At 34.0% G+C, this 19199-nt stretch overlaps 1 protein-coding gene across 1 annotated transcript in view; it reads right to left on the minus strand.

Moving 5' to 3' along the window:
- LOC122268729 (uncharacterized) overlaps positions 1 to 19199 on the minus strand; it is a 235490-nt gene that overhangs the window by 9870 nt on the left and 206421 nt on the right. Inside the window, exons 4-5 of the mRNA XM_043038834.3 lie at positions 12534 to 12714; positions 10038 to 10177 (exon numbers count right to left, since the gene is read on the minus strand). Of these exons, the coding sequence (XP_042894768.2) occupies positions 10038 to 10177; positions 12534 to 12714 (321 nt within the window). The remainder of the gene's footprint in view (positions 1 to 10037; positions 10178 to 12533; positions 12715 to 19199) is intronic.

Here is a 19199-nt window from a genome sequence, read left to right on the forward strand (position 1 = left end):
TTCGATTTTTAAAACGATTTTAAAACTTTCAGAACAACTTCGAAAAATATAATTTTATATTTTACACTACATCGTTTTGAGCAGCAAATTTATTCAAACAATAGGAATCACATTTTAAGATGAAAAAAATTTAGCCAAAGTTAATACACTGTAAAAATTTTAGGGTACCTTAAACACCGAAAATGGAGGCACCTACTTCACTCTATAGTGATGGAATGAAACATCACACATAACTAATTCTTGATTCTTGGTGCTTATCACTACACCAAAAGAATGTTCTTTTACACTACTGCCGCCATTTTTCGTATTCATATATAATTCTAAAATTCATTATTATACAGGATGCGTAGCCAAATCTTTGAATCAAAAATAAGCACTTTTTATAAACTTTTCAAGCACTTTACAAAAATTTTCAAGCACTCAAAAATTCATATTGAATCAATGATATTATTGAAAAACAAAAACTTTTTATGAACAGTTTTAGCATTAAAAAAAACTAAAAAAGAAACGGACGTAAATCGAAACCAGCAGTACTTTCCCACATCACCGAGTGAATTCAACTTGACTCTGAACTCAGAACAAAAGTACCCTTACCCCCTACATCAAAAAAAGTGTTAGAAGTAAAATAAAATAAACAAGAATAAAATTATAAATTAAAAAGAAAAACATTTAATAAGGATCTGACTCTATCCGAATTGGAGCACTCGGGTTTCAGTTTCGAGTGTGCGCGCATGCGCAAGTCATAACGTGGGTACGACATGAAGTCCGTGTGAATGATTACGTAGCAAACACCCTATTTTTCGTGAAATGCAGGGGATCCGCCAGATATTACTGAAGGAAAAAAATTATTCGTGAAAAAAAGCACTTTTTAAAAACGCCAGCTGAAAAAAGCACCTTTAAAAGCTTTCAAAAAACGAAATCTAATAAAAAGCACCTTTAAGTACTTTTTACGAACGCTACGCACCCTGTTATAGTATGATAAGATACAGTTAAGAGTCAAAAGAGTTATTCTTACGATACAAAACAAAGTAAGAATCATCCATCCAAATCAAACAAAAGCGTGGCACAAGGAGAATCGTAACATGAATTCGAATTAGGCTTAACAAAATCGAAGAGTAAAAAGTATAATTTATACTATCATATAAAGTACACTATCATATAAAGTACACTATCATACAAAGTACACTATCATATAAATTATACTATCCTATAAATTATGCTTTATAAAGTCATTTAATGCAGTTTATAATGATTATTTCAATTTATAAAGATCGAATTAGGCTTAACAAACCCGAAGCGCAAAAAGTATAATTTATACTATCATATGAAGTATATTATCATATAATTTATACTATCATATGATTTATACTATCATATAAATTATACTATAATGTCATTCGTATATATAATGTCATATACTATAATGTCAAGTTCAAAAAGATTTAAAAATTAAAATATTAATTATTCCTATTACACTACTAATATATTAATGCATATTTTGTCGGCGAACTTTGGTTTCCGTAAATGAAAAGTATCAGTAAAGACAACATACTCCCGCCAACTCGAACTGAATAGAAAACAAATGACGGATGATATCTAAAAAGCACCATTGGTGTTTTTAAAAGGGAAAATAGTTCAAATTTGGTGCGAATGAGCGTGGGATTAGTGTAAACATTTCCCGCTTTAAAGAATACGATTTAAATGTGCTTGATTTGGTATTAACCTGAAATAAAGTGTTTTTTCGGACAATTATTTAAATTGTTGAACATCAGATTCGAAGTGATATTGCACCATACATTTTTTAGTGCTGAAATGAAGGCCCCCATGAGAGGTTGAATACAAAATTAAATACTTCATTTTGATGAAAAGTCATTTTATTCGCTCTTTCGTCTTTTTTTTAAAAACATCCTTATTTAGTGAAGCTTTAAAGTCACCCAAAAGGAAAATGAAACATCGAAAAAACATCGCTTTCTATTTTCCAATATTTACCGCCAATTTCTTTCTTAAATTCCGAAATAGCAAGAAATATTTGGGAATTGAATGGGAGACTATTGTCTCGAGCACTGCTTAAGAACTCAATATATTTAATGAAGAAACGAAAACTAAATAAAAGAGATGAAATACGCCCTGGGGAAAAAGCAAACGAAGAAATCGACATTTTTTTTTTTATAGTTATAGTGATGTGGTTTGATTGCAGCCTCGCCATAGCCTGTAACCTAAGACGTTTTTTGTGATGTCCCATTCATTCAAAACCCGGGTTTCGATGTTGAAATTTTGAGGAAAAGAATATAATGATTCCGAAGAAAAAGTGTTTTCTTCCATTAAGAAAAAGTTTATTTTATTACTTCTGCAGAATTTCTTCTTTCTTTATGACCACTGCAGAGTGGTGTCTCTTTCTAATGATCTTGCTTTTAATATGTCACGATCTGCAGAATGAAGAGGGGGGGGGGGTATGTCGCTGACATTTTTATTGTAGGCTGCAATTCGAAGCGCTTTCGCTATGAAAAATAAAATAAAATACACTCTGGGTACCTTAAAGCTTCTAATAGAACTTAAATTTTATACTTGTATAAATTATTAAGGTTTGAAGAATTTATTGACTATTAATAAACAAAAATTATATGAGTACTTTATAAACTTGTTTTATGAGTAAGGAACGAATTATTTTTTTTAATTATCACATAGGCGCGCAGCGGTCAATATTTTTGGGGGGTATGAAATTAAATTACACAGTCACAAGAGTTTTTTAAATTTTACACATAAGAAGCAAACATTTTTAAATGTGCTGAACACCGGTAAAAAGATTAATTTTTCTTTCTTGCTTTTTACTTTAAATTGATAATAACTCAGAGATGGAGGTTTTTTTTTTTTAATATTTCAAAATCATTGAAAGAACATATAACAATAGTCCCCCCCCCACAATCAACGACTTAGTCCTTGCATCAGAAAGGTCCTGGGTTCGAATCCCGGGCAAGGCATGGATGTTTCTTTCTCTCTCTGTGTGTTCCATGTCCTTTCTCCTTTCTGTGTGAATGTGAACCGCCCTATAAACGGGTTGTGGTTGTGTGAATGGCGTAGTAGAAGTCGAATTCCTGGCCATAGATGGCGCCACTGAAAAACAAGAACAATCGCACCCCCACTGCCTAAACAGGCATACAACAAGTTCACTTATTCAATTTAAAGGTTGCATTAAAGACGAAATGCAAAATGTTTTTTACACCGTACATATTAATGCTTCCGAAAACTCCAATGAAGGTAAGTTTGGATTTCATCTAATTGTCTACAATCGATACCAAGTGGGAGGGGGGGTTGCTACTGTATTTAATGCTGTTTTTCAACTGCTGAAAATAAAGTTCGCTGTTATAAATATGCATGTACAGTCCTTGGCCAAATTACTCGACGCACTATAAGATTCTACGCAAAATCTTAAATATCAGGTGATACTATACAGCTTTATTGCTTTTACGCGGTTTGCACTTGTTTACGTTACGTCTATCAATTGGCTAACATAGTAATGCAATACGTTAAAAATAAATACAAATAGGAAGTATATAAAAAATCTCCTGCATAAAAACCCATTACATGTAGGTTTAAATATAAAAGTATAGCCTATAAATTCGTGCAAATCATGTAATTTAAAAAAAAAAAAACACAGTGCGTCTTATAATTTGGTCTAATTATTATAATATCTATATATATATTTCTCTTACACGGCGACAAAAAAAAGCCTCATTACAACTCCCCGAATGGCAACGCTAGAAAATCGACCAATGATTGCCGCTAAAAATGTCACATGCCAAATCTAGCTGAGATGGCTCAACATATAGCGCTTTTAAAAACGGAAACTGAAATAACCAGAGAGAGCATAAGCGAGGCAGAAGTGAGTAGTCTTTGTCGATAGATCTCTATTTTAGTATTTTGTCGAAAGCGCTTTTTTTTCACGAATTTATATATTACGAATTTATTTGACGATTTTAGATTTATATCACGAATTTGTTTTACTTGAATTTATTTGTTTATGCAGGTTTTTCTATTGCAATTCACTTATTTCAATTTTTAATAGACTTAATTATAGCCAAAATTTCAACCTTTTTAAAGAGATATCAGTTTTAGAAATTTCATCTTAAGATTTTATACTATAGCACATTTCTAATAGGTTTAACGAATGACATGTCATTTATTTGAATTCAAATTTATTTTAATGACTTAGTATTTACTAAAAAGATGTAATTTTTTTTTTTAAGAAAAAGTTGTTATATGGATTTGAATGATTGTTTTGAATTCTTAGAATTTTAAGCATTTGCAATGTACCTAAGATAGTAGCGAGCGAAGCGAGCTTGGTTTGCGAAGCAATTTTCGGGGGTCGGCTAGCGTTAGCGAGCAGGGGGTGCAGACCACTAGTACTAATATAATACCTGATGTAATAAATATTCTATTTTTATATAATATAACGTCTAATTTATCCTATCGTTGAATTTATATTCTATATGGTCTAATTCAACCCATTGATACACGAAGGTAAACAAGTGCAAACCGGTTTGAGTCGCGTAAAAACAATATAGTGTCACCTGATAATTAAGATTTTACATAGAATCTTATAGAGCGTCTAATAATTTAGCCAGTGACTGTAAGTAATATAAACTTTTCATAACTCGTTCAACACCAGTTATGAAAAAATCTAGCTTTTTATCTTTCTAGAAACTATTAGAACATACATTTTTCACGAAATATGAGCCCCTCGTTTTGCCGTGATCACGTGGCTTTATTTTGCACAAATGCTTTCTAGAAATATCTCATAAAAAAAACTTTTTTTTAAAAAAAAAAGTAAGTCATATAAAATTTAAAAAATAAACAATAAGAAGTTGCTTAAACTTATTCAAATATTTTGTTGTTTAGCTATTTAATTTTAAAAAAAGTTTGTACAGTAAAGCTTAAAATAGCATCGAGTTTTCTTTTTGTGAATTAAAACTTTTTGAAAACTGAAAAAAAAACAAATGATATATTTTTCAATCTATTTACGTTACTTTAATGTTTCTTTAGTAAATTCAATTAAACTACTTTCTAAAATGCTCTCCAAACAGAGTCAAAAATCAAATATTTATTCTTCACAGCTATTTTTGCAGAATAAATAACAAAGAAAAGAACTAAACAACAAATTCAATGCGAAAGAAGTTATTTTAATATCAGACATTAGATGCAGTTTCTTCCAATATCGTTCGTAATGAAGGATTATCAGACAAAGTTTACACAAAAGTAAATTTAAAACGTTTATTCCATTTATTTTGATTTTTTCATTACTTTCAAAAGAGCCAAAGTATTGAAACCGAATCATGGCTTTACTAATTAGCTGGAGTACGTTTTTAGAGTACGATGGAAATTTTTTCTTTTTTAGAAAACAAAGTTTATCGTTAGGATTTACTTTTTTTTTATCCGATATATCGATTTTGTGTAATGCGTAAGCACTTGAGACAATGTGCACACATTTTTATTCAATATTCTTTCTTTTGTTCGATAATTTTTTCTTCCTTTTAGAAAAACATTTTCTAGAATGTCATAAAAAGGTGGTAGCTTTAGAGAAGCAATAATTTAAATGGTAGTTTGGAATTATTCATTAATGAATCCATTGACTCCGAAATAACTATTGGCTTTTCAATTTAATGAAAAGGAAACTAAATTTAAATCTACGGAAAAAATTAATAAATACGATTCCAATAATATATTTATTTCAAAAAATATAACTAATTCCCATTAAATTTATTAACTTTATGTGTAAAAAAAGAGCTTATTCTTTGCCAATATTGGAAGAAAAAAACTTTTAACTGTAGCAGTTGTGCTATTATATTATTAAGTATGAAAAAACTAGTTCATAATTGTTAGTTGAATATTTATTAAATTGCAATGGGCGCTTAAATTATGAACTAAGTCCTAAAAGTGGAATTCATTTTCCTAAAAAAAATATATTCAAAATTTAATTTTCTGTTTTGAACTATATTAAAGCTATAGAGCCATGATGGTTCAGGGGATAGAGCGGTCACCTTCCAATTAGGTGAACCGGGTTCGAATCCCAGCGTAGGCTGATTGATACGAATTCCGCATCCGGCTTAGACCGACCACAGTACTAAAGTAAAATTTCCTCAGTGGTCAGTCCTGTCAGGCTAACCGTGTGAGGTACCCGTGGTCTTCCTCGAACGAATTCCGCAAACGCGGCCTTCCTCGAACGAATTGATACGAATTCCGCATCCGGCTTAGACCGACCACAGTACTAAAGTAAAATTTCCTCAGTGGTCAGTCCTGTCAGGCTAACCGTGTGAGGTACCCGTGGTCTTCCTCTCCATGTAACGCAAATGTAGGTTAGTTCTATCAAAAAGTCCTCCACGTAAGCAAATTTCTCCCAATACTTGGTCCAGAAGTACCCTTGTCTTCTGGATTAGGTTCAAAATTACGAGGTTACTTGATTGAACATTAGTAGTCGTAAACCCAAAAATTGGCTCGGCTGTTCAACGACGGTTATAAAATAAAATAAAACATTAAAGTTGTCTATAGTGTACTATATTTTTAGTTCTGGAAAAATTGTGCTGTTTGCTCCTTATGTAAGGCTAACTGATGAAGGTTTATACAGTTTTCCTTTCCATGATAGATAGTTGGTTTCTTTAAAAGAGCCCTCCCTGAATGTACGTTTGTTCCAACGTCTAAGAGTTCTCTTGTCTTCTGGACTGGGTTCAAAATTAGAAGCGTGGGCAACAGGACATCGTTGGGTTACCAATAAATCAAATATGAATTAGCTGGCCAACTCCGGCAACGAAATATTACTCTTTTATGGAAGCTCAGAGCTGCTATTATTAAAAAAAAAATTTAAGACGTACAAGGAGATTTTGTCGTCTCTGATCATATTTAATTTTTCTCGCCAATGTACGACGCGAAAGTATTGCGATCCAAAGTTCGATTCCGATGATTCAGTTCTCATAGAGAGTGCGTGTCGAACTGAATTCTTCAGATTCTATTCACACAGTGGGTAAGTGTTGAATTGAAATTTAGATTCAGTTCACAGTGTCCCTGTGTGTGTCTCAACCGGAATTCTATAAATTCAGTCCTCACAGTGTTGAACAGAAATCTATCAATTTGAAATTCTATAGATTCAATTCACTTTTGGATGTGCGTGTTGAACTTGTGTAGATGTAGCTATCGACAATGTCAACCTTCATCTATGAAAAGGTACCCCCATCATTGAATCGAGTTAACACGTCTTATATACTAATGAATTGGAATTGTATATTTGTAGTGGTCAATACACTTTTTTTTTCTTTTCTCCAAGCTTCGGACATGTGCCTAGGTCATTATGGACCCTTTACCATATAGCCCAAAGCTTGACTACTGGTCCGGCTCCACACCAGCCTAGGAACGAGTCCAGTCAGCAAGAAGATAGATACACTACAGTACTCCCCCACCAGAATTATATCTGAGATAGAATTTGATGAACGGATACCACTAGTTGATTCATTTCTGTTTTGTGAGAAGCCGGGAGAGCTGTATAAAGATCGCCGTACATTTGCTGATCGTGAGAGCTATATTAAGTTACCAGTCGTGGTTGCTCCTGGGTTGCCATGAGCAGTCGAGTGTATGCAGGACGACGCTGATTGATCGAGACTGAGTAGCAACAGCATGAGGAGGTGGATAATGTCGCAGTCACAAGTAGCAAGCACCCCAACATAGAATCGAGTTAACGTGTCTTATATACTAGTGAATTGGAATTGTATTTTTTTAATGGCAGATATACTACAAACTCAATTCTATTAATTCGGTTTAGACTGAGTGTGAGCGTCGAAATGATTTCAACCGATTCAGCAGACAAAGAGCGTGAGGGCTCAATCAACACCTCCTAGAAAGAACAGGCCTCAGCACGGGTTACCATAAATATCCCTTAGTAGTCCAAACGTAATGACATATTTTGTATTTTCAACCACTGCACAGCTTAGTACCCCTAACGCAATGACATCTTTCTTATTTTTTGTCTACTGCGCAGTTAACTTCGCCACATCGGACTACTAAATTGATCCGTGCTGAGGCCTTTCTACTTCTAGGTGTTGGCTCAATAGGGTGCCTTTTTTCAACTGTTTTTTTTTTCGTTTGTTTTGCCGAACCGAAACGTAATATCCGGCACAAGTGAACAGTTCACGTGGACACTACGGATTAAAAAAAATTTTTTTTAATCAAATAGTGCCTTCTGAGAAAAGTATAGCCTCGAAATTTTGGAAGAAAACACAAACAATACCATTACTTTTAGTTAGGTTTGAAATGGTCATATATTTGAGTTAGGAAACATTCTTTGTGTAGAAATCCTACTTTTCATCCTTAAAATTCATTAAATATTCTCAAGGAGGGAGAGCAGAGATGCCTCTCGTGAAAGTTTAAAGGCAGTGCAAATTCGGTGAGAGGAAATTTTGATGTTTTCGAGAAAATGTAGAAGTCGTACTTCTCACAAATAATATAATTTTGATATGGTTAAAAATCATATCTGCAATGCCCACTTGAATCGTCCACTTTTGCCGGGTATTACACACAGGTGAAAGAAATTAAGAGAATTTGCAGACTGGGTCTATTATCTCTAGAACTACTGGACCGATTTTAATGACATTCGATATGTACAATACATTGATACAATACAAAACAAACAACCATTCAATTATTGTAATATACACGCATGATCATTCGTAACACTCGTTGGAGTAGGAAGGTATGAAATTGCCTCAGGACAATTGTTACAGAAAATGATGAACTGTCTCATTTTTTTTAACCGTCGTTGAACAGCCGGCCCAATTTGATGGGTTTACGACTAATAATGTTCAACTCCGCAGCCTTGCAATTTTGAACCCTATCCAGAAGACAAGGGAACTCCTGGATCGAGTATTGGGAGAAATTTGCCCTCGTGGAGGACTTTTTGATGGAGCTAATCCGCATTTGCGTTACATGGAGAGGAAGACCAGGAGAACCTCCACGTATAGGCTGAAGGCAAGGGGATTCTAACCCATGACCCGTCTACCACTGAGGATATTTCACGTCAGCACTGCGGTCGGTGCAAGCCGGATGCGGAATTCGTATCAATTGGGATTCGAGCCTGATTCGCCTCATTGGAAGGCGAAAGCTGTCTTATTTCAAGACATCACGGTCCCGCAGTGGACTGATCGTTAAGACACGGTTCCCAGCAGATCACCGAAGTCAAGCATCACTGGCTGCAGTCAGTGTGCGGGTGGGTGACCACTTGGATCAGTCTGCGTAGGGACCGAGGGTGTGCGGTATGGGTCCTCGTTACACTGTGCTACCGTAAAGTGCTCGACTTCGCGCGCAGGTTGTCGGGCTACCGAAGCTGGGGTGCCATCCCCTCCGCAGAGGATCAAAATTATGATGGCATGTCTTCGGATCATCCTCCGAGATGTTTCCCAGACGGTCGCCAATAGCCCATTGTGCAACTCTAGTGCGACGTAAATTAACAACAACAACAATTAAGACATCACGATGCAAGGCCTGTATATCTGTAAGAGGGACCATACCTCCTATTAATCCATTTTTTGTTGCTTATTCTGCAACCGCTGTTTCATACCTTCCGACTCCAACGGATTGTTACGCACGATCATGCTTGTGTATAACAATTGTTGAATGTTTATTTGTTTTGTATTGTAACAATGTATGTACAGATCGAATTTAATTAAAATCGGTCCAGTAGTTTTAGAGATAATCAACAGACTCTGCAAATTCTCTTAATTTCTAACACCAGTGTATTTCACTCCTTAAAAAAGTTGAAGAACCCTAGTAAATAATTAAAATCTATAGATTCAGGTCACATAATTTCAAATAAAATCTAAAAATTCTCTATTTGAAAAAAAATCTCTGTTTGGAATTTTTTTTTCTCAAAGACAAGTCTGTTGCCTAGCAACAAACAGTCTGTATGGATGAAGAAAATCAGATTATGCTTTCATCAGTTGCCTAGCAACAAAGAATATGAAAGTTTCTCGAGTAAATAGTTAGAGAAATGAGGAATTTACCATGTAAATCAAGAACATGAAGATTATCGATAATGTTTCTAAATGTGTTGAAGCGCAACTCCTTCAGCTCGTTAGAATGCAGATACAGCCATTCAACTGATTCCAAAACATCTAAAGCTCCTTCAGCAATTCTTTGAATTCTGAAACAAAAAAAGTGACGTCATTAAATTTTGCCATAAAACGAATATTTTCATAACCATGTATATCGCATATTTTAACACAGCATACATTGAAATGCATTTAAAAAAGCTGAAGGTTAACATTAAACAAAAAAACATTCCCTATTTTTTGCGATTTTGTTAAGACATGTAATTATACTCTTTGTACTCAAGACAAAATTTCTGATGGTTTTCCATTGATGGACCAACATAATCTTGATGGTAACCATCAAAATTTCCATCATGAATCATTATATTTTTTATGGTAATTAATATAAGCAACCATCACCCCCATATAGGAATTCAGACTGATTTATGATAGTCCAACATAAGAATAGTAACTTGTTTTAATGGTTTTTTTATGTTGAACCATCAGAAATTTCCATCATAGTTTCTTAGAAATCAATGTTGGAATGATCATGAACAGCCATCATCCTAATGTAGGAATTCGGATTGATTTGTGGTGGGTCAACATAAAAAACAAATTGTTTCAATGGTATATTCCTGAGAAACAACGAGAATTCCCATTAAACCAATATAGAAATGCTCAGCTCGGATTATCATGGATTGTTGGTCCATGAGAATCAAAGATCTCTTGATGGCTAACCATAATAGTATTAAAGTAGAATTTTCCATCATGGAATGATGGAGTTTGCTGGCATATAGAAAACCACGAACACATAATGGAAAATGTTGGATGATGGTGACCATCATGATTCGCACTGAAACCTGCATAAACCAAGGTTACGGAATTTTCTTTTTCTCCACAATTTCCCTTCTCCTTTACCATGGTTTCTTCAAATCTTGCTTTTGTGCCTTAGCATTATATTTCCACCTTATCGAACAGTACTGCTGTGACTAAAAAGAAAATATAATATAAGACCAAATTATTCGACGCACAATAAGATTCTACGTAAAACTTAATTATTAGGTTTTATTATACAACTTTAATTATACAACTTTATTTATACAACTTTATTGTTTTTACACGGTTTGTACTTGTTAACGTTACGTGTAACAATTGGTTAACATTGTAATGGAATACGTAAAATATAAATATAAATAGGAAGCATATAAAAAATCTCCGAATTAAAAACCCATAACATGTATATTTAAATATAAAAGTATTGCATTATTACCCGTGCAAAACACGTAATTATTAAAAAAACTTCAGTAGGTCTAATAATTTGGCCAGAGAGTGTAAGTGCAAGTCAAATGGATGCCAAGCTCCCAGCGTGAACGTATATCAACATCGCCAATGCTTGAAACAGCGTTGCACAAAAGTTCTTTTTGCGTGTTTTTTTTAAAATCACGAGAAATGAGGAAATAATCGTTAAAAATATACTCCTTTCTATTTGCAAACTGCTACTTGCACTCCAAGAAGATGAAGACAACCAATATGCACACACGTGACATATGACATCAGAGCCAGCTAATCTTCATCAGCCAAATAACGTATTAAAGTAGTTTTCCTGCATAACTTAGAATGTTAACTAACTTAAAGTTAATAAAAAACAGAACGGTTTTGAACATCGAGTTTGTTAAAATATAGTTCTTTCCCGACCATTTCATTTACTTAATTTAGATATATTATTTGTTTATGTATTTTACTGTAACCGTGATGTATTTTTGGTTCGCGTGCCTGGCAACTTCGATGCATAATAAGTTTGTTTATATTTAACATGGCTTTGAGCCTATCTTGGTGCAAATATATAGTGAAAGAATTGAATTCTTTGTGAAAGAATATAGGGTGTGTTACATAAGAGAATTGACGGGCTTGACTTACTCGAAATAGAATGGAAAAAGCAGTTGCTAACGTAACCAAATGCCACGTTTCAGCAACCAATCAGGATCGAGATGCTTACGCTACGTCACTTGCAGGTATCCAATTGAAAGAACTGATAAAAGAATAATAAATATTGTTTCTTGCAAACGATTTTCTTCCGCAGCGAAACAAATGTAAATTTTTTTATCTCGCATTTGATTTGTTGAGGGCATGTCAGCATATGCCGTGCCAATTTTATTGTTATAATCAATGCAATGCCAGGCCTTTGCAACGTCTTATAGTTGTTTTTTTTTTCAAGAATGAATGTTCTTTTTTTCATCGAAATATATCGCCAAGTCTAAGATTCCTGTTGTATGATATATATCGTGAAAGATAGCACTAAGTAGTTTTCTGTCTGATGTGTTTAACTTGAAATAGTACGGAGTATAGTACTTAAGTACTGCCAACTATTTTTTCAGTTTTGTCAAAGCACTATACTTTCATTTCAGTTTTGTTCACTGTATAGTAAAAAGATAGAAATGGTTAATAGGTTGTTCGTAAATCCAAACTTACTTGTTTTTCTGGAGAAAAATAAACTTGAGTGTTCTTCCATAGAATTGAAAAGATTGAGCTTCAATGCTTGGAATAGAATTGCAGCGCAAATCCAGTTGGCGAAGGTGACTGAAATTCCGAAGAGCAACCTGTGGTATGTGATTCAGTTTGTTTCCTCCTAACTTCAGCCATTCTAACGAATCTGCAATTATAAGAGGAATTAATTAAATAAAGAAGAATATTAGAAACAATAAGAAGAATTAGTAAATGTTTAATATAGATCGCGTTATTTCTCTAATTAATGTATAATCTCATTAACCCCTTAACGATCGGTTAATTTTCAACAAAACGGTCATAAAAGTGCCTATTTTTTTTTGCTTTTGTATTACGTACTTGATTAGTGCTGCAACTAGTTTAAAATAAACTAACTATCCAGGGGTCTGTCTAGACATTTTGTGAAAGGTCCGTTTTTCGTGAAATTGTGAAGAAATTACTCACATTCTTTCAACCAGGGTCCGCTTTTATGAATTAGTGCAAATAGGGTCCATTATTGCAAAAAAAAACTTTTTCAAAGAGTTTTTAAATTGTAAAGACATACAAGATTATGCTCAACACTGTAAAATTGTAATTGAAAAAAATTGAATTTTAAGAAATAAACAACAATTGCTCCTTCTAAATTAGAGATGCAACATACAAATATTTGGTATTTAGCCTATACTGCTCAACACGGAATATTCATTTCGGACGAATAATGAAAGAATCGTCTGCCGAAGACAAAACTTAATTCGTTTAAATCCATCTTTCTTGTTTTCTGCACTGGAAAGGGTTTATTCGATTAACAAAATAATAATGAAGATAAACAAATTTGTGAAGGGTTCGTTTTTAAGTTAAAAACGGACCCAAATTTCTTCTAAACAGACCCCTGCTATCTACAATTACCTTAATATCCTGGTACTGCCATCAGGTGTGTAAAATGAGAAATAAAATGTTTTCCGGGCAAAAGAAATGAATTAGTTATATTCTTATTGGCGCGTTACTACTGAACACTCCAGCCCGTCAATATCACGGGAGTGAGAAATAGCGGGCGAAATCTCACCCCGTCATTTTCACGGGAGCGAGAAGAAAGGGGTTAATCGGAATCCTGTGTTTAGACAGAGTAGTGGCTCAATTGATTATTTTCATGCTAAAATTACATTTATAGAGCCACATAAATCTGAACAGTAGTAACACCACTCCTTCATTTATCAAAGGTGTATCATTTTACATTTATCTCAGCTCCGTTAATCCGAAAAGTATTAGTTTATTTTGAGGCCGGGATAGCCTGGTTGGCAGGGCACTGGACCTATGTCCGAGAGTTTTTGGGTTCGATCCCACACCGGCCGAAGACTCCCCGTGTAGTAAATGGTGACTGGCGCACGTAAAATATGTCGAGTCACAAAGTCCTCTATGTTCTCATAACAAATCAATACTTCTGCGGGTACTGATCTAGGAGTTTCCTTGTCGTCTGGAGTGGTTCAAAATTACAAGGCTACGAAGTTAAACCTTAGTAGTCGTAAACCCAAAATTGGGCCAGCTGTTCAACGACGGTAATAAAATAAAAAAATATTTAAAAGAAAGCCTGGAAAAAACAGCTTTTTAAAATCTCTACCTCTCCCTAACTAAAGGAAAAGAAACCTTTCCACAATAAATTCGGCTGTGAAATAATTAAACCAGGAAATCGATTAAACAGAAAAATGCGATAGATTAAAACAAAAGAACTCTATCTCAACCAGCTAACTAGTTTCACTCACTAATAAAGCAAAGTTTTATGCTTGCACGTCTACATTCAACAGTGAAGTAATAATCTCTCCTATTACTTAAAGTGAGAAACGTTTTCTTCAATGGGAGAAATAGTAAATTTTCTCTCTCCACGCTGTAATTTACTGAAGAAAATAACTTTTGTTTCAAAACTTTCCCTTCTTCTACTAATTATCTCTATGTTGATGGCATTTTAATTGTTCCTTTCACCCCCGAAAATAAATAAAAATAACACTTTTTGGCAACGAGAGCTTTAATGCTCAATTAGTAAGTCATTATCCTTTAAAGTCTGTTAAATTATTTTTTTTTCTTTTGAAGATTAATTTTTTGTTTGAAACAAAAAGGTTTAACTAATTTTAAACTTAGATTTTATACGGAAAAATTAGCATTGATTAGTATTTAATTCTTTCACCGTAACAGCCTTGGTTTAAAAGTAACGTACAGTAAAAATCAAGATTAATTATACAAATAAAATAATTAGCGTCTTCCAAAAATAGTCATTTTTGGAAGACGCATGTACATTCTTTGCCTAGGAAGATGCCGAAAGTATTACTCATTTACCGTTTACCCAGTGGGCACCTGTGAACCAAAGTTATGAAGGCGAGCAACATTACCCACGCCACACTGGCACAGTTACCCGTTTATAGGGTGGGCCACATTCACATATCACACATTAGAGAACAACACACAGAGTGAAACACCCATGCCCTGAGCGGGATTCGAACCCGCAGCCATTGACTTCGCAGTCTGGTCGGCAAAGTAAATGGGGAGGTGCAGGGGATCGAAACCTTTTAGATGCAAAGCAAACGCTCTACCTCTGAGCTACACCCCCTGACTAACAATATGAAAAACGAATTTAAAAAAAACAGAAGGCGATAGTTTTGTTTAGGAAACCAGTTTACCATCGAAATTTCAAAATTAGTGACGAAGTTCATCAACAGATGCCGCAGCTGACAGAAAGTAGGTTACATAATTTAAACTACAATAGAAACAAATGCATGAGTACGACTTTGTAACTGCTAATGGTGGTTGTTTTGAAAAGAATGTTTTATAGTGTTTCTTCAGTAAACAAGTTCATCTGTTAACGAATTTGGTCAGAATAAATTTTATGGCTTTCAAAGCACGACACAGCAAACTATAAATTTTATTTTTTCAATTGATTTTTTTTTCTCCAATTATTGGTCAATATCGGGTTAACTGAATTTGCACTCAAAGATTTTTACTTCCTTTCAATTTTGAGAGGCAAAATAGAAGCCATTTTTGTATTTTGAGATAATTTATAACATTAAAAAAAGATCATTTACCACTTATTAGATCTTTCATTTAAGATTTTTATTCTACTGTGTCTAAGATGAATTGCGACTGAAATAATGAAAAATATGTCTCTTGATACATATACCATGATTTTTAGGTCACATAAAAATATCGGATGTTTAAGTTTTTACCACTGGGGGAGGGGGTATGCACAACATCTCCAGTGATGGATGGTATTATGCAATAATGGCTCCTTTACTTTTAGGCTAATGGGACGAAGTGTTTATTTTCGTGAGAGTTAAATGCGAGTTCGTTTCATTCAAAAAGTTCTACACGTAGAAATGTGTTCAACTTAGAAAAGTTCTTGTCTTTTTACCCCTTTCGGAATCGACAAAGAAGATTTTTCCCAGGCTTGGGTACTCCGAGATGATGCATACTAAAGAGTTCGTATAAGTATTAATACGAGAGTACCGTATTGAGATCATGTCCATGTGATTTTGAAGAAGCTTTTCCCCAGGCTTGCAAGAGAATAATTACAGAATATTTATTATGTAAGGTATTCTATTATAATAAATTAGACCAAATTGTTAGACGAGCTGTAGTGTTTCAGACACGTTTTGCACTAGCTTTTAGGCAATACTTAAACATACATGTAATGGGATTTTATTCGGGAGATTTTTTTATCTACTTCCTATTTGTATTTATTTTTAGCGTATTCCATTGCAATGTTAACTAATTGATACAGGAATGTAAGCAAGTGCAAACAGTCACGTAAGAACAATAAAGCTGTATATTATCACCTGATAATTAAGATTATACATAGAATCTCATAGTGCGTATAATAATTTGGCCAGGGACTGTATTTTTAAGAACTTTTAGTCTAATTTAGAATGTTTCAAACGTGTAACTACCTTCATTCTATGGTCGAAAAAAACGCGCTACAAGTAACGGAACTAATATTCCGTTGCAGTTTGTCCTACGCATTTTTTTAAAAACAAGACACAAAACAGAGATACAAAAAAAAAGGAAAAAAAAACACTATTCCTTGCGATTCCTTTTAATGTTAGTTTAGTAATAAAACAAGTTTCAGACGCAGCCATTTTTTTCGTATCTGATTGGTGCAAATATTATGATTCATAATTCACCAGCGGACGCAATGAGAATGTCTCCATTGAATTTTAATTCGCGTTTTTTTCCAGTTAACTTGACCTATAAACACTTAACAAAATCAGAAATACTTAAAAAATTATGCAAAAAGCAAAATTAGCATTAAAGGGTCCAAATTTTGATTTGATCGTGTTTCCCAGACAGCAGCTATCCTCTATATTTTGGGTGTCAGAAATCGAAATCCGTCGAAAAAGTAGTATGTTTATTCAGAGAAAGAATTTTTTTTTGTTGCCAGATTTCGTTAACTCTTAATTCGCATTTTTAATGTCAACTCTTTGTAACATTAAAATTGAGTCCTAAAACGTGAAGATCGAACTAACTTCGAACGATGTTATTGAATTAAAGTTAAATGCAAAGGAAATAATTATGCTTCTTTCAAATTTGTTTTCATGCTTGTTAAGCTAATTTTGATTTAATTCCTGTGCTAAGCTAAGAAATAAGCTTAGAAAAGAGAAATAGCGTACCAGGTTTATTTTATTAACTAGCTTTCGTATCTGTGGAATCTCGAAATTTGAAAACTTCCCCTCTAGCTAAGACTCTCAAGTCTTTTCTTCAGCTCCATGCCTGATCTTGAGAATGGGTGCCTACTTTTGAGTGCTCGAAACATGTCGACTTTTACACTCTTCATATATTTTGAAACAAATTTTATCAAGCCTATTTTGCCTCGAGTTTAGTGAAATTATTCATTTCATACTCGTGTAGTAACTAGTGACAGGCGCACGTTAAATCTGTCTGGCCACAAAGTCCTCCATGTTGCCATAGCAAATTATAAATCTGGGGGTACTGAATTGAAGATAGATCGCTCAGGTCAGATTCAAGTCAAAATTACGATCTGTGGATGAATGAATGGGTGCATGGATGGGTCCACTCTATAAACGGGTGTGACGTATGGGTGTGGCAGAAGTCGAATTCTATAGATGGCGACACTGGAAAACAAGAACAACCGCTTTCTTTACCTTAAATGACCCACGACAGCAACAACATTCATTTGTACCTTTAAGATTATTTAAAAGTTACGGGTAAATTACTTGCACACTGAATTACATTATTTGCCAACTATTGTTACACTGAATCATTTGCACTGATTGTTGTGTTAAGCTTTGTAGATTCTCTCTCTCTTTAAAGTCACAGGCCACTATAAAACTTGATTTAATACTACTATTATATTAGAGCGTATCTTAAAACGTGAACACTATTTCGGAGATGAGTAATGCCTCGGAATCCGTTTGTTTTAAGAGTTGACAAAAGCCTTTCTCTCTCTCCTAGGAGTGTTTCTCTTAGAATTTACGTACAAACAATCCTTTGAACACGAGTCTATAGCAAAGGAATTGTTAAACAGAATTGTAAATTTTATCACCCCTTAATGGCGGCCATTATTGGGACGAGATAACGACTCTGTTCCGGATTTCCAATTATCGTTGCTGCACACAGAAACAGCTTGAGAGCAAATTTTAGAGAATGCTTTATGTTTTACACGCATCAGATTAGAAATTCCATCGACTTACTGCTAATGCAAAATATAACATTTTTTAAAACTAAAATTGAAGTGTGAAGAAAAAAAAGTAATGTTTCGAGAATTTTTTGTATTCCTAGAGGGATGGACCATTTATAATCTTTTTTTCAGTTTTGTAATGATGATTATAATGATGAAATTTGGTGCGGTTGGAGGTTGTATGGTATAAATCGACTAATTGAAGATTGTGATGAAAACGGGATAATAAAAATGGCAATTGAAGATGGAAACTGGATCATAATTATAATAAAACTTTTATCCAGCAGTCAGGGTGCGTAGTCAAATGTTTCAACAAAAAAGCACCTTTTAAGTGCTTTTTAAGCACTATATGCATTAACAAATCGCTAAATAATTTTCAAAGACTTTACATGATTATAATAAAATAACTAGTTTCTGACAAAGAACTCTTGTCTTGATTATATTAGCCGTTATAAAAAGATCGAGAGATTTTTCGGTTCGATATCAGAGGGTGGAAAATGAAGCCTGAAATTGAGAATATCTTGCGAAATTCAGCAGAGTTGCACATGAGAGTGCAAGAATCTCACCGAACCCAGCTCCGCGGACTCCCAAGTGTTTCATCAAACCTGTAAAATGATTGGCGCTTTCATACGCTATGTACTAACAGTACGTGAAAGGGATTGTGGTAGAATGAATTGTGAAAACGTTGAATAGAACAATGTGAAAAGCACGCAATTGCACTAGGCGTGGCGAAAATCGACATGGTAATGGGAAAATTAAGCACTTTTTAAATACACCTAATGAAAAAAGCACCTTTAAGCACTTTTTAGAAACACTACGCACCATGGCAGTATTTGTAGACCTCGAGATAAAAAAGTATATTTTATCCATACAATTTTCTAAGTGAAATAATAAGTTTTGCCCATGACCAGTCTAATCAAAAGCCAAATTCAAAAGCGATTAAAATATTCCCAACAAACAGTTAGGAGCTTGGGAAG

The sequence above is a fragment of the Parasteatoda tepidariorum genome, chromosome 9, assembly GCF_982258835.1.
Source record: "Parasteatoda tepidariorum strain Cologne lab strain chromosome 9, Ptep-v5.0, whole genome shotgun sequence".
Lineage (NCBI taxonomy): Eukaryota > Metazoa > Arthropoda > Arachnida > Araneae > Theridiidae > Parasteatoda > Parasteatoda tepidariorum.